At 43.4% G+C, this 24,125-nt stretch overlaps 2 protein-coding genes across 4 annotated transcripts in view; one reads left to right on the top strand and one right to left on the bottom strand.

The window, feature by feature from the left end:
• jmjd1cb (jumonji domain containing 1Cb) overlaps positions 1 to 15,304 on the top strand; it is a 102,895-nt gene extending 87,591 nt beyond the window's left edge. For all 3 annotated transcript variants that reach the window (XM_057358092.1, XM_057358091.1, XM_057358090.1), the window contains 17 exons: positions 418 to 2,516; positions 4,808 to 5,009; positions 5,098 to 5,312; positions 5,521 to 5,673; positions 6,266 to 6,355; positions 6,444 to 6,571; positions 6,859 to 7,072; positions 9,299 to 9,498; positions 10,319 to 10,585; positions 11,081 to 11,249; positions 11,330 to 11,420; positions 11,693 to 11,823; positions 12,004 to 12,126; positions 12,565 to 12,704; positions 13,055 to 13,231; positions 13,472 to 13,603; positions 14,427 to 15,304. In XM_057358092.1, the coding sequence (XP_057214075.1) occupies positions 418 to 2,516; positions 4,808 to 5,009; positions 5,098 to 5,312; positions 5,521 to 5,673; positions 6,266 to 6,355; positions 6,444 to 6,571; positions 6,859 to 7,072; positions 9,299 to 9,498; positions 10,319 to 10,585; positions 11,081 to 11,249; positions 11,330 to 11,420; positions 11,693 to 11,823; positions 12,004 to 12,126; positions 12,565 to 12,704; positions 13,055 to 13,231; positions 13,472 to 13,603; positions 14,427 to 14,525 (4,630 nt within the window). In that variant the 3' untranslated portion in view covers positions 14,526 to 15,304. The remainder of the gene's footprint in view (positions 1 to 417; positions 2,517 to 4,807; positions 5,010 to 5,097; positions 5,313 to 5,520; positions 5,674 to 6,265; positions 6,356 to 6,443; positions 6,572 to 6,858; positions 7,073 to 9,298; positions 9,499 to 10,318; positions 10,586 to 11,080; positions 11,250 to 11,329; positions 11,421 to 11,692; positions 11,824 to 12,003; positions 12,127 to 12,564; positions 12,705 to 13,054; positions 13,232 to 13,471; positions 13,604 to 14,426) is intronic.
• A 655-nt stretch (positions 15,305 to 15,959) lies between these two features.
• On the bottom strand, positions 15,960 to 20,723 carry nrbf2b (nuclear receptor binding factor 2b). The gene is made up of 4 exons (XM_057358309.1): positions 20,561 to 20,723; positions 18,360 to 18,444; positions 18,187 to 18,227; positions 15,960 to 18,017 (listed from the first exon to the last, which is right to left on the bottom strand). The coding sequence occupies exons 1-4, from the start codon at positions 20,588 to 20,590 to the stop codon at positions 17,412 to 17,414; spliced, it is 762 nt and encodes a 253-aa protein (XP_057214292.1). The 5' UTR covers positions 20,591 to 20,723; the 3' UTR covers positions 15,960 to 17,411.
• Positions 20,724 to 24,125: the final 3,402 nt, after the last annotated feature.

The raw sequence follows: 24,125 nt of genomic DNA, 5'->3' as shown, positions 1-24,125 counted from the left end.
ACCGGGATATACAAACATGAACACACACACAGACACAAACTTAGGTCATTCTCACAGTTCTGCAGGGCCAGGACGTGTGGCTAGCTGTGAAATACCATGAGACTTGAGCTGGAACAAATGCCATGTGATAGGAACACTGTACGCTCATTCAATCAATCTCCTCCATCTAATATTTGAGAAAGAACACACTGAAGCAAGATCAGTAAATGTCTTTGGCTTGCTGCTGTTTTGTCCGCTTTACATCTTTAACAGCTAGACCTGGATTCACTGAAACACTTGGGGTTAGTGATCTGGTCCTTTCTAGACTTCTACATAAACAACACATGCAGCATATTCATGAAGCTTGTAAGAAGGTTGTTACTGTGATTATTTTCGTAATGTTTTTTACACTTCTAACTGTGTGTGTTGTCTCTTCAGAGAGCGGGAGAAGAATGTGTTTGTGAATCCAATGCGTGGCCTGGCCACCAGCCACCTGAAGCAAGAGCCGGACCGCAGCCGGACGCCCACCAATAAAGAACTGCACCGTCTCTACATGGAGTCCCCCCACGGCAAACAACAACCACCATCATCATCACCCATGCCTCAAGAGTCTGACCGCAACAGAAAATACAAAGAAGAGAACCGTCTCATCCTGAAAGAGAGTATAGAGGTGGCCCCCTACACTGCCAAGATCCGCTCCGGGGAGTCTGAGCGTGAACATTACTCTCGCCTTACCTCACAGTCCAAAAGCCACGAGAAAGAGGTGGAGCACTCGGATCTGTACAAGTACAAACACTCGGTGTCCCAGTCCCTTCCTCAAACCAACTACTTCACCACACTGTCTAACAGCGTCGTGAATGAGCCGCCGCGACTTTACTCATCCAAAGATTCTTACTTTGATAAGGTGCCCCCAGCGTCCAGCCCCTTGTCTCTGAGCACTTACAGCTCAACCCACAGCAAGTCCCTGTCCAAGCCTCCCCCGCTCATTAAACACCAGCCAGAGACAGAGGGGCTGATGGGTAAGATCACAGAGCAGCTCAGTCAACAGCTGCCCGTGCACTCACTCAGTACCTCAGTGGTGACGTTCACTGAGCGCTGTAGCCCGGCCATCTCTCCGTCTGCTCAACCCAAAGGTATGCCGGCCCTGCGTCGAGCTCCCGTGTTTCACCCGCCCACCCAACAGACACCTGACCGCAAGGAAGTAGCCTTTGGCCGTCTTTCCCCACCTACGCTCACCCCCATCCAACCCGTCAGCTCGGCCGGAAAGGTGTCAGAGCAGCAGAAGCCGCCCACCCTGCTCCCAGAGCTCAGAGACGAGAAGAGCAGAGCCGAGCCGGAGGCCTGGAGGACCGGAGGAGAACCGAAGAGCCACGATAAAATGATTCGACAGTCAGAGAACAGCCAAACCAAGCCGCAGGTAGCCATGGCATCTGTTATCGTCCGACCTTCTACTTGCATAAAGTACGACGGCTCGCCGGGTCCCAAGATGACCTCCAAAGAGCCGCCCGGTGGTAGAATGTTTGCCGGCCGGCCTCAGGCAGTGGTGGAGAGCTGGGAATCCGGCAGAGTCATCCTACCCAACACAAACCTGGAGGATGCCAGTGATCAGTACAAGAAAAACTTGATGAGAGTAACTCAGAGTAGTGTTTCCAGCTCAGCGCTGCCTGTGGTTCATTTAGTGAGTGATGAAAGCACTTCCACCGCCACTAGCGGGTTTAGCCTGGAGAATCATAGTAGAGGAGAAGAGCTGTCCTTCCCCGTCTCTGGCATAAGCAGTAGTATCAGACCGGAGAGCTCTGTGTCTAAAACTCCCACCATCACTGAGTCACAGGAGGGCAGCTCAAGAACCACTTCACCTACTGCCGCCTCCGCGCAGGCCTACTCCAGGAACTTTGTTCACCTGAAGAAGGCCAAAGCAGCTCTGGCTGCGGCTCATTCCCTCGGCTCCAGCAGCGCCTCAGAGAGCGAGAGCGGTAGTGTCCGATCCTCTCAGGACTCGCCCACCATCATCCAGGACAACACTACGCAAGGCAACCCCGCCAGCAAAGCCAGCCCGTTACCCAACGGACAGCCAGTGCAGGTGTGCCAACAAAACTACCACAAGCTGAAGAAAGCCTGGCTCACACGCCACTCTGAGGAGGACAAAAACACCAACAAATCTGAAAAAGGCACCAATGACATTTCAGAGCTAATAAAGCCATGCACCGTTAGCCTGATCGCAGGATCTGCCTCTGCTGATGTGGACTTGAGCAAAGACGGCAAAGGACAAGAGGACAAGCTGTCACCGGAGGACAGAAAGACACGGCGCGGGCCCAAGCGTCCGTACGAATCAGCCTCGGAGAGCGGAGACGACTCGGACTCTAGCGAGAGTAAGCTTGAACAGAGGACTAAACGGCAACCCAAACCCACCTACAAAAAGAAGCAGAACGACATGCAGAAGAGAAAGGGAGACAATGAGAAGGACGACGACGAGGTGAAGACGAACTGTATCTTCCGGAGTGCCAAGGAAAAAACCAAACTTAAGCTGGCCAGCACCAGTAAGTCCCAATAAAAATACATTTCATCACGTTTGCAGGAGGTGAATAACAACTGCTCTCTCCCACTTTTCATTTTAGATGAATTCAGAATTGATCCCGTTTACTTCTTTTATATTCTTCATTGCCAAAAAAAGTGTTCCTTTGTTATCTTTAATCAAACACATGTTCTCGCTGAGCTTTGGGGACCCGGGCCTGAAATAATTTACCAGTCAGACATTGTTAACAGTTATCACAGTAACTGAATGTCATTTATTGCTGATGTAATAAATATAATGACAGTAAACAGCTGGTAATGCTAGAATGACTTCTACTTGGATACACCACGATGATGATGGTGATGTAAACTCTTTCAGCTCAGTTTTGCACTTTTCATCATTCAGTCTCTACTCTCTAATATCAAGTCTTTTCTTGGGTTAAATATTCTGTTTCACTCAAACATGTGACGTTACGGAAGTCTAATGAGTTCTGAATTCTATTTCATGTTGAATTTGGGGTTATTGGAAGGTTTGCAGTGTTTTAGAGAGATTTCTGTTGGATGACCTGGAGAAACATCTGGAGGGCAGCTGTCTTAGACTTTTGGATTGTTCACGTTTATGCAGAAGCACTTGGACCTTTATGAGACCTTTCTGATGGTTACTGTGTAGCAAAATAGAGTCACTTTCTAATTGAATGCCTCAGGGTAACGGCTGTTCAACAATTAATCACAGCCAGAGTAAACATTTGTGTTTATAGTAATATCTGCCTGTGTATACTAATATATTTATAAATATGATTTTATGAACACATACTCACACTAATGCAATGTCACACCCGTAGGAGAGTCAGCATGGCTGCGATTAGGCCAGAGACACGAGGCCGCAGGTCGAGTACAGGACACAGCTGCTGATATAGAGCACTATCACACGACTACGAGAGCGATATTGCATTTATACAACAGTTCCACGGCACAAGTGTGTAGAGAAATCAGAAACAACATCAGAGTGTCTTTAAACCCACTGTTTTTTTTGAAGGAAATCTTCCGCCACGAATTCCAGCCCAGCATAACAGTTAAACAAACCTCTGTTACTAATTCCAAACTGTCACGTTTTTTTAAATATGCGCAGTGCTGCTTTAGTGAAGTTATTAGTGAGAAATAACGAGGCAGGGCGTGTGTGTGAATGAAAGAAACAGAGACTTGTAAAGGTCAGCTCACTGAGAATGTGTTATAAATGTGTTATAACATGCGCTTGTTTACTCTCTCTCACTCTCTCTGTTTATATGGCGGGTCATAACCAACTTGTTCAGGTGCATACGCCACCTGCTGTAACAGCTGTGAATGAGCTAAGAGACACTGCCTAATGTGCCTGTTTTACTTAGTTTCATAAGTCTGACATAGTTTAGTGACGGAGTGATACAAACGGTTCCTGTGGTGATACTGGTGGAATATTGCATGGCTCTCATCGGATTCAAAAACCAGAAAGAACTGTTGTATAAATAAATAAATAAATATATATGTAAGGGATAATGTACAAGCAGCTGCTTGTTATCGCAAAAACAAGCCCTGACAGTGTGACCAGTGTGTATCTCACTGAAGGGGATTATTTCAGGGTAACAGCCGGCTGCTTGTACATTATCCCGCTTATTACACGGCTACTTGCCACATGAGAAAAAAGCTGGACATGAAATGTGAATTTGAAATATTGTATCAGCTCATTTTTACCGAATGCAGACCTTCCGTGAGGAAAAGCCGTTTACTTTTGGTTTTAAAGTCAGAACGACGTTCAGATGTCACGAACAGGCGATTTGGTGGAATCATTTGTAAATATAATGTCATATACTTTATTAAAAGACATATTTATATTTCATTTTTCACAAAAGAACCTGTCAAAATGATTGGCTGCATCCGGGTTACCGTGTGTTATTAGTTTTGAGAGGCTGTTATCTGGGAATAAGGAACCTGCAAATGTCGTGACTGCTGGCCAATCAGAATCAAGCATTCCAATGAGCCGTGTAATGTGTGGATACAAAAAAATATATAAATATAAACATATAGTACATGCAAATTTGTCCTAAATATATACATGTATGTGTTTATTAATACAAAATGAATATGCACAGTGAACAGACAATTATGCTAAACACAAACTTTTCTATTGTATGCTGGATGTGATTAATGATTGAACAGCTCTAGCTTCAGGTCTGCCGTGCCTGAGTGTGAGTTCAGCATAACCCTGCAGAATTCTCTCTCTTTCATTGAATGATGTCATGTAAAACGTGAGTAAATGTGCTGCGTGTTCTGTCTGTGTGTTCAGATGGTATTCCGCGGTCAGTGCTGAAGGACTGGAGGAAGGTGAAGAAGTTAAAGCAGACGGGTGAATCCTTCCTGCAGGACGACTCGTGTTCAGAGATCGGATCCAACTTACAGAAGTGTCGAGAGTGTCGCTCCATCCGCACAAAGAAAGGAGAAGAGCCTGCCCACTCGCCCGTCTTCTGTCGCTTCTATCACTTCCGCCGGTGCGTACGGGCGTGTGTGAATGAACACTCATTATGTTGTTACATCTCAGGACATGAAAGTCTAACTGCTCTCTCGCGCTCTCTTCAGGCTCTCTTACAGTAAGAACGGAGTGATCCGGATCGATGGCTTCTCGTCTCCTGATCAGTATGATGAAGAGGCTCTCGGTCTCTGGGCTTCAGATTCTTATGAAGAAAACACTCTGGATCTGGACACCTCCAAATATATCCTCAGCTACATCGGTGACAAGTTCTGTCAGCTGGTCATGACTGAGAACACAGCGGCCACGTGGATCAAGAAAGATGGTGTGTGATCATGAGAAATCCTCTACATGACCCGATTACATTCTACACACACACACGATTTTAAATCATAATGTGCAGTTAGTTAACAGAGTTGACGGCACAATACTGGTGTCTCATATAGATGAGGTGATGTCATCATCATCATCACAGTGATCGAGAGAAGGAAACGCATACATGTTCTGAAAGTTGTGTTTGTTTTGCTCTGCAGTCAAGATCGCGTGGAAGCGAGCGGTGAGCGGGGTGAGAGAGAGCTGTGATGCGTGTGAAGCCACCTTGTTTAACATTCACTGGGTCTGCCAAAAATGTGGATTTGTGGTGTGTTTGGACTGTTACAAGGCCAAAGAGAAGAAGAGCTCCAAAGGTCAGTGGTCATCATCACATTCACCTCGTTCACCCCTGTAGTGATGCGGTTTCATCTCGTTCATGTCAGTTTCTTCTCTATGCTGAACACAAATCGCAGGGTTCTTCTGCGAGTTAAATTGACAGAATCATCCGGAATTGAGTTCAGTGAATTGATTGAAATGAAGTGTTGGACACGCGCACACTGTACACTTTGAGCTTTTATAGGTTTCGGAAATAAAGATGTCCTTACGCAAGTATAAACTGCCCCTGACAATGATTTCCAGAGAGGAAATATTTGTCTATGAATAAACCCCAGCTGTGCGTTTGCCTGAGGGGGAAGAGTCTGATGTCCTGAAGCCGACTGCTTTGATTGACAGCTCTGCTGTGTGTGTGTGTGTGTGTGTGTGTGTGTCTGGTCATTAACGTCCTCTGTGATTCAGCCTGAGGGCATTAACTGATCCTCTGGAGGTGTCACGTCTTTTCCCACGAGGCTCACAGCTCCACGTTCACTTTCAAACTCAAACAGCTAGTCTCTTTTGCCGGAAAGCGTGCCGGTGACAGCTCCTGTGTCGTATTTAAATGTCAAGTGTGTGTGTGTGTGTGTTCTGCAGACAAAGAGCTGTACGCCTGGTTGAAGTGTGTCAAGGGACAACCACACGATCACAAGCACCTGATGCCAACACAGATCATTCCTGGAACTGGTACGGACAGAAACACAATGCCAAAATGCTTTCAGTGTTGTGTTTGTGAGCGAGTGTTTGATGTTGTGTGTGTTTGTGTGTGTGTTAGTTCTGACAGATCTGCTGAACGCTATGCACATGCTCAGGGAGAAGTACAGCATTAAATCCCACTGCTCGTGTACGGGGAAACAGAACGCTCTTCTCAACAAACTGCCCTCCACCAATGGCGTCTCCCAGGTGTGTGTGTGTGTTTATTTACACAATGAAATCTGTTAACTAAATTGAACTGGTTGGTGTGTTTTGTACAATGATATTAAATCCCTCCTTCCTGACCAATCAGACGATGAACATGAATTGATGCGGATCATTGTATTTAATTGGACACAAATATAAAGAGTTCTGTGAGGGATGGCTGTATAAACACAAGTTCGTGTTCACGTTCTGTTCTGCTGTGGAATGTTGAACACAATCCAGTCTTTCTTCAAACCGCTGCGCTGTTTCTGACATGCTCTCTCTTTCTGCAGGTTTTGCAGAACGTGCTCAATCACAGCAACAAGTTCTCTGTGTGTAAGTCTGATGGAGGGCAGCAGAATTCTCCGGTGAAGGTGGAGGCTAACGGTGGGAGCAGTCCGGCCAGCGACAACAGGGCCGACAGCAAGTTCACCCCGCCGGAGTCGCAGTCACCCCTGCACTTCCTGGCCGACCTGGCAGAGCAGAAGTCCCGCGAGGAAAAGAAGGGTACGCCTTCATGTTTTTCTTTTCTCTGGAAGCGTGAGCTCGTTTGACAGATGGCCAGCATTCCACAATCCTCACGTTACAGACCTCACCTAACCGCATGTTTATCCAGATCTTCAAGCGCTCGCTCACGTGAACATCAGTCAGCTCTTCAAACACCGTCAGTCCTCTGATCACCAGCACTGTGTGTGTGTGGTGGTTTCTGCAACACTGACACTTTTCTGTATGATATCTTTTCATTTTTATCAGCATGTGTGCTTTAACAAGCTCATTTAAGATGCTAGTATGTTTTGTAGCTGGTTGCTAGGGTGTTCAGGCTGGTTGCTATGCAGTGATTTAACTGCCAGTGTTACAGTATGTAATAAACTCACAGATCATTTCATTATGATGTAGACAAGTAATAAGCACTTGATTTGAGGATGTTTATCAAACAAGGTGCACGCTGAGAGATGTGGTTTGTCTAATACATAAACCTATACTGTCGCCTCTCAGCTGCAGTCATTTCTAGCCCACAATAGTCTTTTTGATACTTTTCAGTCTGGTTTTCGCTCAAAGCACAGTACCGAAACTGCACTTGTAAAGGTTGTCAATGATATTTACTCTCTGGTGACTCGAGCAGCTTTACTATTCTTCTATTACTCGACCTCAGCTTCTTTTATCGTCTTTCATAAGATATTACTTTCCTGCCTCGCAGAGTTTGGCTTCTCAGGCTCTGCATTATCCTGGTTTTCCTCATATCTCACTGCTAGGCAGTTCTACATCTCTTTGCACAATTCCAAATGTCCCAGTGTCCCACTCAAACAGGGGGTTCCCCAGGGTTCCGTTCTTGGACCGCTACTATTCATTATTTACATTCAGCCACTTGGCCAAATTATTTGCCGCCATGGTTTTTAATTACCAGTTATGTGGATGACATCCAGATATATGCTGCTTGTCAGCCAGATTCTATCCCCTCATTATCTTCATGTGTCAGTGAGTTAAAAGCCTGGCTACAGTCTGATTTTCTTAGGCTGAACTTGGGTAAAACAGAAATATTAATCACTGGTCCCCCATCTGTAATAAAAAATAAAACTAAGGTTCTTAGCCTTAACATCATTGATGCTACTTCTATTTTTCCATCGGCCACTGTTAGGAATTTAGGTATCACTCTAGACCACAGGTATCAAACTCAGTTCCTGGAGTGCTGCAGCTCTGCACAGTTTCGCTCCAACCGTAATCAAACACCTTCTTCAGGATTACTAGAAACTTCCAAGCAGGTGTGGTTTAGAGCTGGTTGGAGCTAAACTGTGCAGAGCTGCAGCTCTCCATGAACTGAGTTTGACACCCCTGCTCTAGACCCTTCGGTGACCTTGGGTGCCTACATCCATAAACTCTCCAGAGCTGCTTTTCTTCCAGCTACGTCGAATTGTGCAACTTCGGCCTTTTATCAGTAGAAAAGATGCGGAATCATTAGTTCATGGATTGATTACGTCTCGCCTTGACTATTGTAACTCACTTGTTTCTGGTTTACCAGCTCACTCAATCTCCCGCTTGCTGTACATTCAAAATTCTGCTGCCAGAATGCTAACTTCCTCAAAAAAATCTGCTCATATCACCCCTATTTTATTGAATCGCCACTGGTTGCCGGTATCTTCTCATGTGAAATACAAAACTCTTCTGCTCACTTTCAAGGCACTCAATGGCCTTGCTCCTTCCTATCTTTCCGACCTACTCTCTCCGTATATTCCCTCTCGCTCACTACGGTCTTCCAGTTCTATGTGTGCCTAGGTTCCGTTTATCTTCAATGGGCGGCAGGTCTTTTTCTGTCACAGCACCCAAACTTTGGAACTCACTCCCCTTAGCACTCAGACAACTACCACTTTAAGTCAATTTAAATCACAGCTCAAAACTTATTTTTCAGTTAAAATGTCTATTTTTCCTTTGACAGTCTTTTCTAACCTGGATATCACTCAAACACATTGAATACTATCTGTTGCATTGTGTATTTAGATTTTTGATTGGGCAAATGTCTAAATGTTCATCTTTTTGTTAGTTTGAAATGATTGATTGTTGAATTGGTGTCCCTTGTAAAGCATCTTTGAGCCTGGGTAAGGCGCTATATAAATGAAACATATGTGCACTGAGCAAACAGCACTAATAACATGACATCTTAACATTTCCTCCTCCTCATCATCTCCCAGTGAATGTTCTGTAAATGTGTGTAACACATGCTGTGTTTGTGTCCTGCAGAGAATAAGGAGTTATGTGTAGGGAAGATAAGAGAGGAGAAGGAGCAGACTGATGCTTTAGAGTCTCTACACAGTAAAGCATCACCTCTGGAGCCGGGCTCAACCCTGCGTGATCTCCTCACCACCACCGCTGGAAAACTGCGCCTGGGCTCAACGGATGCAGGCATCGCATTCGCACCCGTCTACTCCACTGCATCTCAGGTCAGACCACAACTACTGAACTACCACTCACTGAAAACCTTTTAGTCTACAATATAAGACTGATAACTCTGATCACATGACATTCATCAGTCAGTAGGGCCATTGTTGACTGTTCATTTGGTAACTTATAGTAAAAGATGCTCACTTACAACAAACAAATGATTTAGACTCTGTCTACACTAGTGTGTTTTTGTAGAGTTTTCCTTTTCAAAACGCTCTTCGTCCACACTAGCGTTTCCCAAACGCTGCCCCTCCACACTGAACGTCTGAAAGCGCTTGCATCCATGTACTGCGCATGAGGAAAACCTCAGACACGTCAGCAGGTGTCATTTCTGTCAGTCTGCCTCGTTATGTCGCAGCGATGTGGAGCAAAGACAGTTTTTTGAAATAGACGGACGATGGTAGAGATGTTGCTGCGGGTAGCACAAGACTATAAAGCTGCAAAAGCGAGTAATTCAATATTCCGTCTCCTAAAATGCGATCTAAAGTATGCATGAACTGACATTAATGCTATCAAACAGGAAAGCAGCCGAAACAACTGCGTCACATGAAGGAAAACACGTCATCGATTTGAAATCACTCCGTTTTCCTCATCCACACTACAACGCCAAACCGGCGCGTTTTCAAATGTATCCACTTTCGAGTGCGTTTTTCGGAAAGCCCGTTTTTTGTTGACAAAATGCCGTCTCAGTGTGGACGAGAGGCCAAAACGGAGAGAAAGAAAGGAAAACGCACGAGTGTGGACAGGCTCTCGAGTTCAGATCTTGTACTGTATCGCTGACAGTGACCAAAAATCTTGCTGTTTTATTCATGCTGTCAGATTGTGAAGAGTGGCCGCAGTATGCCCAACATCCTGGATGACATCATCGCCTCTGTGGTGGAGAACAAGATCCCGGCGGGCCGCGGCAGTAAGCTGAACCTGAAGCACGAGCCTGTGGACGAGTCCAAAGCAGAGAAGCAGAAATGTTCAGAGGTGTACGCAGACATCCCTCACTGCTGGCTCCACGAGCGCAGACTCCTCTGGCTGAAAGATCATCGCAACACCCACAACTGGAAACTCTTCAGAGAGTGCTGGACACACGCTCAGGTGTGTACGTCCATCCTGTCCTCCTCCTGCTCCTGGAGCTCTCAGGGTATTCAGTGAGCACGTTTTAAAGAGGTTTTCATGAAATATGTCTCTTCCTCGACTGGGATGTGTGTGTGTGTCAATGGTGATAATCCTGCACCTGCTGAGAAACACTGTCTGATGACATCATCCATCCACACACAACACAACACAACACAACACAACACATCACAACACACCACACGTGTGGAGAGAGAGAAAGACACTGTACATTACACGCATTCATTCCTGAAACTGAGGGCTCGTCAGATGTCATCGTGTAAGTAGTGACACACAGACTAGCTGCTGGTGTTTGTGTTCCTCTGGGTTTGAGCTGAGATTCAGGTTTGTCTACTGTTCAGGCGGCTACCGTCACAAATTCTCAAGCCTAGATACAGTGGACAGAAACAGTATCATCTGAGGGCACACTAGAGCTGAAGTGATGAAGACATGATGGCGTGTGTTGTGTTTGCGTAGCCCGTGCTGGTGTCTGGAGTACACAAGAAGCTCAACAGCAGTCTGTGGAAAGCCGAGTCCTTCAACCAGGAGTTTGCTGACCATCAGGGAGATCTCTTGAACTGTAAGGATGGAGTGATGTCCAACTCGGGCATCAAGGAATTCTGGGATGGTTTTGAGGACCTGACGAGTGAGTGATGCTTTGATCGAAGTGATTGTACATCCTGTTGACTGCTGTAGGCTTCTTTACACTCTTCCTGATGTTCACAGAACGGCCCAAATCTAAAGACGGGGAGAGTGTTGTGTATCGTCTGAAGGACTGGCCGTCAGGAGAGGAGTTTATGGCTCTCATGCCCTCCAGGTGCCTGAAATAAACCTCCAACACGCTTTCATTTATCCCAACACATGACTGACCTTTACATCTGTACACAAGAGTAATTGATTCCTCTTTAATATTTCCTTCAAATGTAAGAACATGATACTGTTAGCAAACAATCAGGTGTTGTTCGAACACATTCTGACATGACATGAGCACTTTATACAAATGAACTCCTGATGGATCAAAGCACGTTTTTGTTGGCTCAGAAACCAGACCGGTGTGTAGGTGTTAACTCAGTGCTGATGTGTGTGTAGGTATGATGACCTCATGAAGAATCTCCCAATGCCAGAGTATTCAGATCCTGAGGGAAACCTCAACCTGGCCTCTCATCTGCCCACCTTCTTTGTCCGGCCGGACCTGGGCCCTCGCCTGTGCTGCGCTTACGGTACAAACACACACACATTAACTTGTAATCCAGTTCATTCGTTCCTAACATTCCTAAATTCAAATTTGCTAACATGCCGTCATGTGCGCTTTGTCAGCATACAACTAGAATTTTTTCCATTTTTGTGTGAACTGTTCCTTTAAGAGAAATCTCACTAAGAGCATGTGTAACGTGTGACAGGTGTCGCAGCCTCTCAGGAGCAAGACTTTGGCACTGCTAACCTGCACATGGAGGTGTCTGACATCATCAGCGTGCTGGTTTATGTGGGCGTGGCCAAAGGCAATGGTGTCCTCTCAAAGACAGGTGAGATCAACATCAGTCAATAGACACGTTTGCTCACTACACACACACACACCTGCCCTCACACCACAAAAAACACATGATGAAACACACGATTAACATTGTGAAATATAATGATGTGTTTCATGATCTCTGATGATGAAGGATTGTCTCTGGTGACCTTTCACTGGACAGTTTTTGGTGTGCTGAATGTTACACACACACACACACACACACACACACACACACACACACACACACACACACACACACACACACACACACACACACACACACACACACACACACACGCGGCCCCGTGGGCGAATGTGAAAATTGAGAAGAACACACACACACAGAGCGCGCCACATGAGTTGTTCATCATGACTGTGTTTATAAGACATTACAGTGACACTGAGAGATGTGTGTGACTACATGAATGTGTTTGCATCATACACACAGGAGTACTGAAGAGGTTAGAGGAGGAAGATCTGGACGACAACGTAAAGAAAAGATTAAAGGACTCGAGCGAGACTCCTGGAGCCTTGTGGCACATCTACACCAGCAAAGACGGCGAGAAGATTAAAGAGTTTCTGCACAAGGTGATTTCCACTTGATCTCTCCTCCCGTCCAGAAATAATAGAGTGAATCATCTCTCTCTCTCTCTCTCTCTCTCTGTGTGTCCTCATTAAACCTCTGGTGTTCCAGTAGAAGTTTTACAGGAGGAATGGAATCAGTTTTATGTGGAGGTTTATGTTGTCATGTGGGAAATGTCCCGGAGTTTTTACTCTTTCCAAGTTTCTCTTGAAACAGAAAGCACAGTTTAGAGCTGTCACGCTTTCACCTACAGCGCTCTTGTGCAGCTGTGACACTAGAACCTGTGACATTAAACCTGACACCACATAATATTGTTTCTTTCAGCTCAATGTGTGTGTTTTTCTTTGATTGACAGGTGGCGAAAGAGCAGGACTTGGAGATACCAGTAGACCATGACCCGATCCGTGAGCCCGGCTGCTACTTGAGCCGTAAACTGCGTCAGCGACTGCTGGATGAACACGGCATTCAGGGCTGGACTGTGGTGCAGTTTCTGGGAGATTCGGTTCTGATTCCGGCTGGAGCTCTGCAGCAGGTGTCACCTCACATCATCAAATCATGATCAGTGTTAAATTCTGAGGCGTATATGTGCTTCATTATTGATTGATACAAAGCTCGGTCTGCTCTCATGTATTGTGATTTTCTACTGTCGGAACACAAAACATCCTGCACACGAGAACCGCCCATTTAGAGAGTAACCGTGTGGTTGACATCAGCGATGAAACAACAGTTTGATTTCATCATCACACTCACAGTTGTGTGTCTGTCTGCACAGGTGCAGAATCTTCACAGCTGTGTCCAGGTCATCAATGACTTCGTCTCCCCGGAGCATGTGGTGCATTCATTCCACTTAACCCAGGAGCTGAGGTCCTCAAAAGAGGAAATCAACTATGAAGATAAGCTGCAGGTACCATTTACACACACACATAAACCAAACACCTGGATCACAAATTCAGTAGCGGCCAAAAGTGACGTCTTCCCTCTTTATTCAAATATATGATCAAAGATGCTTTAAAGATGTTTTGTGTAGTTTGAAAAGAAACACACACAACACATGAGAAACTGATCAAACTTTACTCAATGTTTGACGTATTTACTGCCTCAGATTTCTTTGAGTTTCTATGCATTTTTGCATGTTAGAATAAAACTCCCTGATACGCCAGTTTGTCTTTTTGTTAAACCAATACCTTAACTATGTTTAGTTATTTGTGCATTTTCTATCATCTCAACTTTATTTATATAGCGCTTTTACAATTTTCATTGTTACAAAGCAGCTGTACATTAAATGTTTTGCTCATAGTCAAAAATGTTTAAGTTATACAAGTAAAACAAAAAAGGTGAAAACACAGAAGACAGACACGCACACACAACACGGACTCACAACTCCACACACACAAAATACACACGCTCTAACACACACACACACACAGTGGTTATCACAGAGAAGCACACATTTAAGATAAAGGAGAGAGAAACACAGGTCAAATATATCATCCACCTCATATTTTGATAGTTTAATTGAATCTGAGAGGGCTTTGAAAGCAGATATTGTACAAATAACTCAAAAGCACACCGTCTGCTAGCTAACCGTCAGTTAAGTTTGTATCCGCTCTTAGTAGTAAATGAAACATTTTTCTCTCGCCTCAGCTGGGATTATCTTCTACGTGAGGATGCATGAAGTGTTGTCTGGGTGTAATACTAACAGCCTCCCGTCCCCCTCTCTCTGTCAGGTCAAGAACATCTTTTACCACTGCGTGAAGAATGCAGTCGGAGTATTAAAGAGGTGCTGTGAGGAGGAGGAGGAGGAGGGAGAGGAGGTGAACTCATGACACCGGGAACGCCCGGGAACACTTACCCCAAATATATGCACACTAACGCTCACACGACCAACCTCCAGTGCCAAGCAGAGATGACAGCGGGAAACTGTATTTATTCGTTACTGACACACCATAGCAGTATGACTGTGATCCACACGCAGCACACCTGAAGATAATGCGACAGCGCCCCGGCTGTCCCAGTATTCCTTTGTCTATTTGTTTGTTGCCCTTTTTTGTTCTTTCATATTGTACAGTTTCAGTGGAGAATCGTATTTATTTTTTGGAGCTCTGCGCTCTGATCCAGATCAAATGTAAATGTGACTTGTACAGTTTGCTAATGGATTTGTGATGCGCTCACTACTTTGAAATTACTGTGAGAGAAAGAGAAATCAGCCGTCTCATGTGCTCATGCCATATATCTTTTGAGAAAACGAACTGCCAAACAATTGTAAACATTGTACAGTTCTATTATGTAAAGAAAGAATAACACACTTCAGCATTTTATTAAGAAGTATTCACTGTAAAAATGGAGACATTAACAAAAAAGTTGTAATTTATTTAAGAAAACTCTCATTTCTCCTTTTTATGTTCAGATTTACTATGGTGAACTTTTGAAGTTCAGTGAAAAAATGGATATCTTACTATGCTGTGTAAATATATACATATATACATTCACTGATGTATTTTTTTAAGACATGGCTTGCTTCGATTTCAAATTTTAAAGTGCAAGTGTTACATGCTTTGTACATTGAAGTTCAAAGGGGTTTTACATTTTCCATTAAAATGGATTTATCAAAGAACTGTCTGCCTTTGCCTTATTGTCAAGCAGAAACGCAAAGAAATGATACAGAAGTGTCATACACGGCCAGTCGTTTTGTTGTAGAGGCAGGACTGAATCACATCCGTGCAAACTCCAGTGACACCACCTTTCCACATTTATATCAAATCACTTCAGTCCTCTGCTAATTTCTTATTTTATAGTTCTTTTTGTATCAAAAATAAATAGCCTCAAAAGAAGAATCATGCATGATGCAGAGAGTGCAGCGTTGATTTTGTTATGACGTGTCATTCACAGACTGAACACTAGATGACGCTGCTGTAAGAATTTGAAACGTTTCACTCCAATGTCAAATGATTCTTTGTGATATACGATTATAAAGTGATGACACTTATTTACACTGTAACCTACACTCATGACCTCTCCCTGCATCATCGTCAAATTCACATCGGTCTAGAACAGGCTGTGCCAAAACACTAATGTTTAAAAACAATAATTACATTTATTATTATTATAAACAGTAATATAGTTATTAGCTGAACTGTGTGCTGTTTATGGCCAACAAGCAGTTTGGTGCTAACAGAGAACTGAATAGTGGTGACAGTTGTATGCGATGTTAGAAGTGGGACATTGTGATAAGAGTGTAATAAAGGCTCAACAAACAGATCTAAAGCTTCCACATGTTCATTCATTTTTAATGCTCATCAAAACTCACAAACACAAACTCTTTTTTTTTTACATCTTAATCATATACTTATATCTAGTACAGTCATCCATGCATCAAAACACTTCATGATTTTTACATTAGACAAAAGAAAAATTATAAAAAGAAAAAATATCTGATGCACCCTGATTACTGTGGTAAACCAGTAATTGAACATTGAAATAAAAATCATAAAAAAGCAAAATCTGATTTGGTTCCCTCTTTATAACACAAATACAAGCCAATATTCAATAGTTTTCTGCGTTGCATTAAAAAGCTCTCGTTTTCCATTCGGCGTTAGTGAGTGTGACGAGTGAACCTGCTTTACTGTTAGATGTGGTATGATTGTGCAGTCGGTCACCTGAACACATTAACATTGTGATCCAGACAATCCTCCATTGGTTACAGTACAAATTAAGCTTAAAAAAAACATCCAGACAGCTCACGACATTTTCTCATCACGCCGAAACCGAGTCACCGAGTTTGATCTTTGGCTGCACTACCACAAAATCTCAGACTCAACGTGAAAACAAAGATGAGCAGGAAATTACAAGACAGAGAATAAAAGAGAATGGAGAGAAGTAAAATGCCACTGCTGGGAACTGACACTGCGTGTGATTATTATTGCTTATAATTCTCACTCTCTGTATGGCGGCAGAATGGTGTCTGACTCTGGTCCTGATGGATCATGAAATAGTTCAGTCCTAAAGCCCCTTATCCAGCAGAAATAATCATCAAACATTAGCACACACGCTTGTTGTAGTTTTATAATTGCTACAAAGCCACCGTGTGAAGAATCGTCCAGGGTTTCTAGAGATGACATCATGAAGCGTCTACTGGACTTCTGCAATAAGGCAAAACAAGTGTGTACGGCTGCAAGCTGGTTATCTGTGTGTAAAACACAACGCATGGCTAACTGCATTGATGCCCGTTTTCCTCGATGCCATAAATCTGTGGTGCTGATACAGAGAACTGAAGCTGCGCGTTCAAGTCCACAACAAACCTAACCCAGCATGTGCTAATCCACAGGTCACGAAACGCGCACACACACACACACACACACACACACACACACACAGTCTGCATGTAGTTCACAGTGTTCGCCGTCCCCTGCATCTGGGGGAGGATACGTTTGTTTCTCAGTCAGAACAGGGCAGATTGACCTGCTGATAAAGGTGGAAGTGGATATTATCATCATCTGACGGTAAAGAAGTGCAGTTCCGCCACTGTCTCCACCGTCGCTTTCCACTCCAACTTCATAACAAAACCACGTTAGAAACATTGAAAAAAAGGCACACATACTTCAGAGTTCTGTTTGTTTATGTCATTGGCTACAGTACCTATAGGGCGGCGCCACTTAAACGAGCAAACCAAACGTGCTGCGTGTTGAGACGGGCAGATTCTTCCAATGCTGCCGTCACAGCTTCTCTCCGTCCAGCAGCTCCTGCAGCTCTTGCTGGATGTCCTCGGGAAGCTCCAGGCCGGGAAGGTCTTCCAGAGGGATCTCCTGAGTGGGCATCTCCAGCGGGGGAAGCTGGGGGATGGGTATGTCCTTGGCCTTGCGTTCCTCTGTTGGCTGCGGAAGAACCCAAACCTCCGACCGGTCCACCAAGTCTGCGTAGGGCTCCTTCTTGAGCCGCACGTTCTCGGCCTGCAGACGCTCGTTCTCCTGTTTCAGACGCTCGTTCTCGCACACCAGGCCGTCCACCAGCTTGCGCAGGTCCTTGATGGTGGTCTGCTGCTCCTCCAGGCGTGTTTTGTCATCTTTCTGGGCTTTGCTGCCCGGGCAGGGCTCCGGGGCGGCACCTTTGTTCTTCAGGAGGTACAGCCAGGTGTCGTACTCGCGATCGGAGGACTGCGTGACGTCAGCGGACGGCTGCGGGTGCAGGCGAGGTGTGTGCTCGGAGGAGACGTGCTGCAGGATTCTGGGCTTGTTCTCTCGTCTGGCTCTTTTCCAGCGCTCCTCGATCAATCTCTGCTGTTTCACGTGACTGTCTCGCTGCAGCTCCAGAGACAAGCGAGCCTGCACATGACCGAACAACATGCATGTGATTCATATGTACATCATGTGTGAAACATTTCAACAAAGAATAAATGAGTGCTACTGATCTTCAGGATGATTCTACTGGCTTTTGCAAATGTCGAATTATACATAAACAACAGAAATCGTGTTCTGTGTAATCTGTGTGTACCTGTTCACACTCTGTGAGCTTCATGGCTTCCTTGAGAAGTTCTGTGGTATGGAGAAAATACACATCAAACACAGGTCGAAATCTATTAATCGCTCATCAAGCAATAACGCAAACGCATTGAGTGAATTAAACGTAGCCTACAGCAGTTCAAAGAAACAACTGAGAACACAAACCTGCAGCTCTTCTGTGGCAGGAGATGGCATCTTCAAACTTCCCAGCGGCCAGCAGACGGTCTGCTTTCCTGCTCTGTTGATGGGCCTGACGGACAACACGTCTTACTTTATTACATTTATGCATTCATTTCATCCAATGCGACTTACAAGTAGGAGAGCATGTAAACATAAATAATATTATTATTATTATTATGATGATGAATTCATCTAAACCAGTGGTTCTTAACCAGGGGGGCGCAGAGGTACTGCAGGTGGGGCGCGACGGTTCCCCCGAAACCCCAACCTTTGGAACGCGACAACATAAGCACACGACTGCAAATTGACGGAGGGCAATGTTCCGTCCGAAGCTGCGCGCACAAGCAGACACGCAGCCTCACTGTAGGTCCTGCGCAGTGCAATTTTAGCCTGCGCACAAAAGCTTCATATCTACAAAGTAGGCAAATGTCCGCTCAGGAAGCAGCAGAAATGACCTCATGATCATCTTAAGAAACAGCTAGATCACATAAGTTAAGTATGTTTATAAATATATTATGTATTTATAATTAGATTTCCCCAAACACAGGCACTATACAAAGGCATTTTAAAGCACTATACAAATAAACTTGACCTTGACCTTACCTGACGAACCCATTGAAGCCTCGGACCTCCTTTCCCCCGACCCATATTCTCCACTGCGTTTTATTGGGCAGTTAAACTGAGCTGAAATGTTGGGATTATAACACCCAGTCCTACTGAACCAATCTGTCTTTCAGAATGACATCAAGTCTCTCCCGATGACTTCAGAGTGTGCGTGAAGGGAGTGGCGTGTACATAAAGTGCCTTTTCAGATCTTTCTGAGCTTGGATGGCTGTTTAAAGCTGTTGACAGTTATTAAAGATGTAAAGCGCTATTTTCGACAGGCAAATGACACCACACGCATCTGTATAATAAACTGCATTAACGCTCGCTCGTGTTTAAATGAATGAAACACACACCGTTCTCGCGATCTGGCAGATTAATGCCCAAAACACTACAATTTTGTAATGGTTTTATGCAAAAAGCTAATGGTTCATAATGGTTTTTTAATGGAAACCATTCATTTCTGGAATGGTTTCTTTTGTTTTTATCAGCAGGGTTGTTACATTTATAATCTGATGTCTTGAGATCAATCTGTCATTGCAGGTATTTTCTGCGGCTTGAGTTTATATATATAAACTATATCTAATATATTTGACACATTATCTCATCTATCTTCAATGTACATTATGGGGGGGCGCCAGTTCTTTAAATGAGTTTACAGGGGGGCGCGACCATGAAAAGGTTGAGAACCACTGATCTACACATATGCAAATCAAATAAATTAACCAGTACAATCATGAAATTCTTATGTAATACATCGGTGAACCTTTAGTTAGGTAAAGAAACGATAAAACGTCATTAAATCTCAATGCACACAACACAGCCAGGTCCAAAGTCTGACTCCACATTAAATTCAAGATACAGTCAACTTTAAAAATGAAACATTGTTTTAGAACATGTAAATAAAAGATAAACCAGTTTGTGATATTGATCATGTTAACTCATTCGTCAGATTAGCTTGTTCGCTTCCAATGAAAAACACAAGATGCCCTTTGCAACAAGCTACTATCCAGGTAATGCAGTTTCATTGATGGATTATCGGGTTTTAAAGATCTGTGTTGTGATGTCAAGACACGTGTTCTCACACTTTTTGGACACACAATTTATCATTGAAATTCATAAAGATGACGTGTTTATCATGCACGTCATGTTTAGTGAACAACACACGCACACACATGTCTGGTTGACTATCTCCGTGGTGTCAGTCCATAGGGGTAATGATTTTTATACTGTACAAACTGTATATTTTATCCCCTACCCCTACAGATCATAGAAAACTTTTTGCATTTTTATATATTTTTAAATATTGTTCTGCAAAATTTATAAGCTTTTTGCGCGCGCGCGCGCGCACGCACGCACGCACGCACACACACACACACACAACCTAACACCATAAACCAAGTCTTCACCCTCAAACAGCCTTTAAAGGGGTCTCTGGAAGCGAGGACCGGCCAAAAAGTCCTCACTTTACTCTCCTTGTCCTCACACCGCTGGTCTACAACTCAAACCGGGATGATCACAGCTGATCTGCGGTAAGCTAACAGCAGCTAGTATGCTAATGTGTTGTGTAAACAAACACTCACGAGGTTGAGAGGACTGTCCGACACCTCCATCCTTCACCACATCAGTGAACACGACACATTACTCAACACGACACATTACTGCCTTTAATCCTGAGCCCGACACTCTTTTAAACCACGGCTGCTGATTATCGGCGAGAAAACAACTTCCGCCCCTGTGGCGTCACTGCCGTGTCATGACGTGCGTGACATCTGACGCCGTTTCGACCGCTGCGCACGCAGCTCGGCGTATAACATCAAAGTGCCGCGAGAGCCGAAAATGCATTTATAGTGCCCTACGCTCCTTTAATCAATTTGAAATAAACCACGTTAATATTGGTATCAATAATGTTTCATAAAAAAGTTGTTTTTATAGCTTCAAATGTAGTTCCGTATTTATGAGGAATAATTAGACACGGTTATACATAACTGCTTGTTGTGTTCCACCACTAGATGGCGCTTTCCGCACACAAAACAGAAACGAAAGTCTTGACACTGAAACTGATCTACTGGCTTTTTGACTTCAATAGATACGCTCGTATACATACCTGCAATGCAGTCCGATTACAATCCCACAAACTTTATTTTTTCCAGTTGGTATCGCTATTGTACAACTCATGACAAATTTGCTAAAATATTATATATACTTTATATTTTTATTGTACTATTTGGGTTCCCAGTTGTGTTTGTTCTTTGTGGAAAATGTGAAAAACGCTCCAGAAATGCATTTGATATCGAACGCATGTGTATTATAGAAATACCACGATCGTATCAGAAAAAGCAATCCGAAAATGGAGATAAACACGAAAATAATGAAATAAAAATGATTTGTAATAAAAATAGGCTACTGAAAGTCTATACCTTAAAAACGCCACACTAATATGGTTAGCATTTAATAGCATATCCTTAAAAAACAGTCTTTGTACATATAGGCTACCTACCACTTGTATAACAGTTTAGTAAATGTTAAGCTATAGGTTGCCCTGGTTTAAGTGTAGCACGCGTGTTTGTAGTTTTATTTGTAGGGTTAATGTACAGGAGGAAGGGGATGCCACGGTGTGTCACTGTCCTGTAAAGAAATGAAACTGTAATAATGATGAGACGTAGTAGTGGATATTAAATCATTTCGGCTTGTTTGACTAGTTTGACTCAATGTTCATGCAATATAAGAGGCTGTCATTCATGTGTTATTATGTCCCACAAACACACATATGGCCACAAGTATGGCCGTGGTTTTCATGTGGTGTGTGTTCCGACTGTTCATCTCAAAAAAAGAGCAAGAAATCATCATATTTCAAATGAAATTATAGGGCAAATGTAGAAGAAAGATGACATGTTGTGTCTCTTTCTGTCTATTGGTTGTAAATTCCTTACACAGCATCATACAGTATTGCTCTTATTGCAGAAGCGTGCACTATTTAGCCTGATGACATCATGCGCTGGAGTACTTTGTTTTGGTTGTCAAGTGCCACTTGCTTTATCCAAATGCTCTTCAATTATACTATCAGAGAACAGCAGAGACACACATTGATGAATCACAGTCCTGATGTACGCTTACATTATTCAGGGCCAAATGCACATTTCACACGAGAATCTTTGATCAGATTTTTCATGCTTCAGTTTACGTCAGTTCAGAAATACTGTGTTTACATTTAAATGACATTACAATACAGACACTTATAAACGTCCAGAGGAGATCTCACTGCCAGTGTCTACATTATAGATTTTGAATTCTGTTTCATCCATCATCTTGTATTATTTTTCACTGAGCCCAGTGCAGTGAATTCTGGGATTGTTTTGTCCACAGTGAATACACGTGATGCACCATTCTCATCCAGCGGAACACATTAAAACACCGTCTGTATAGAGGAGCTCACAAGGTTTTGACACAGACCTGTGGAGATCTCAGTTATCTTTCATTAACTTTATGTTCACAAATCATAACGTGATCCTTTACAGTAAACTACTGTGGCCGGTTTCACAGACACGGCTTAGTTTAAGACAGGACTACGCCTTAGTTGGATTCGGATATTTAAGTCACTTTTATAAAAATGCTTTAGAAAGAAACATTACTAGTGTGCACCTTTAGACAAAACAATGGCACGGACATATTTTAAGATAGGTTAGGGCATGTTATTTTCAGTTGAGAAAGCTCGAACATTCATTCATCAAGGGACAGTTCACCCAAAAATGAAAAATCTGTCATCATTTACTTGCCCTCGTGTCATTTCTGTATAACACAGAGAAAGATATTTGGAAGAATGCGAGTCGTTTTCAGTTCCGGGACATCATCGACTGCCGTAGTAGGACGAATGAAATGGTAGTCAACGGTGCTCGAGAACTGTTTGTGTTCCTAAATTCTTCACAATATCTCATGATGTGTTCAACAGAACAGAACAAAATACAATATTTGTTTTCCTACTATGGTAGTGGATGATGTCCCAGAGCTGAAAATGACGAACATTCTTCCAAATATCTCTCTCTGTGTTCATTGGAAGAAAGACACGTATACAGGTTTGAAACAACCTGAGGGTGAGTAAACGATGACAGAAGTTTCATTTTCAATGAACTGTCCCTTTAAGCCTTGTCTGTGAAACCAGGCCTGTGTGATATTAAATATTCCATATTTAAGAGACTGCAAAGCACGTTGTGTTTTCTGTATCGGAAGACAGAAGATCATTCTCGCTCGCCGTGGGTGTCCACTGAGACAACAGACCAATGTGAATCGAGTCATAACTCATTGAAAAATAAAACGATGGCCGTTCATGTACAGCAGGCCATAAGAACAAAGACGTCCTTGTCCTTCGCTGCGCGAGGTGCGAAGTTAGCCTGCTTTTCTCCTTCAAAGCTTCATTTTCTGCAAACTGCCGTGTATGTGTGAGCTTCATTGTGAACGTGTTTCACGTGGACCACTGCTAAACTGAGCTGTCAATCAGATCAAAGGTTCTGATGGGATGTTCTGAAGCACCACAGGTGAAACACTGACCACATTATGAGAACCTGTAACGTATACTGTGAACCGTATACACAGATGACCTTTAATACAGAACACATTGTCTTGTCTGGAATAATCCTTTCCCACAATGCAGTGCACCCAACATCACTTTTCAGTGTCGAGTGATTTTTAACTTTCTTCACTTTCTTCATTCGGAATGCTAAATGTCATGACAATTCATCAGAAAATGGATGAACAATGTGAACTAACGCCAACTGGACACCACTCATTAAAATAAACATGACATGAAGAGTAGTACTGTACTATGTGTGCAATAACTGAGGAGCCACTTTTCACTTGTTGTCCTATTGGTGAGAAGTGCATTAGAAGATGGAAAATAAATACTGCTAATCATATATTATAATGAAGTTATAATCGTTGTTTTCACAGGCCATGAATAAAATATTCATTTTACATCAAAGTTATTGACTGTAATATCATACACAAACACAACTTACCCCAAACCATTCCACACACTTTACCCCACAGCTGAAATCCTCTGTTAAACCATTTATGACTAAACATAATATCTTTATCATTTACACGGTGTTGTACATTTGTAACTCAACACCATGCATGCAATTTAAACAGTTG

This window comes from Triplophysa rosa, linkage group LG18 (assembly GCF_024868665.1).
Source record: "Triplophysa rosa linkage group LG18, Trosa_1v2, whole genome shotgun sequence".
NCBI classification, from domain to species: domain Eukaryota; kingdom Metazoa; phylum Chordata; class Actinopteri; order Cypriniformes; family Nemacheilidae; genus Triplophysa; species Triplophysa rosa.
Note: the sequence above shows the minus strand (reverse complement) of the source record. Positions and strands in the feature narration are given on the sequence as shown.

Excerpts from the sequence above, each read along its gene's own strand:
- nrbf2b (XM_057358309.1), bottom strand. The coding sequence starts at position 20,590 with ATGGAGGTGTCGGACAGTCCTCTCAACCTC. Across the intron at positions 18,445-20,560 it reads CGGACAGTCCTCTCAACCTC|GCCCATCAACAGAGCAGGAA; the intron begins GTGAGTGTTTGT and ends GTTGTCCGTCAG. Across the intron at positions 18,018-18,186 it reads AGCTCACAGAGTGTGAACAG|GCTCGCTTGTCTCTGGAGCT; the intron begins GTACACACAGAT and ends GGTCATGTGCAG.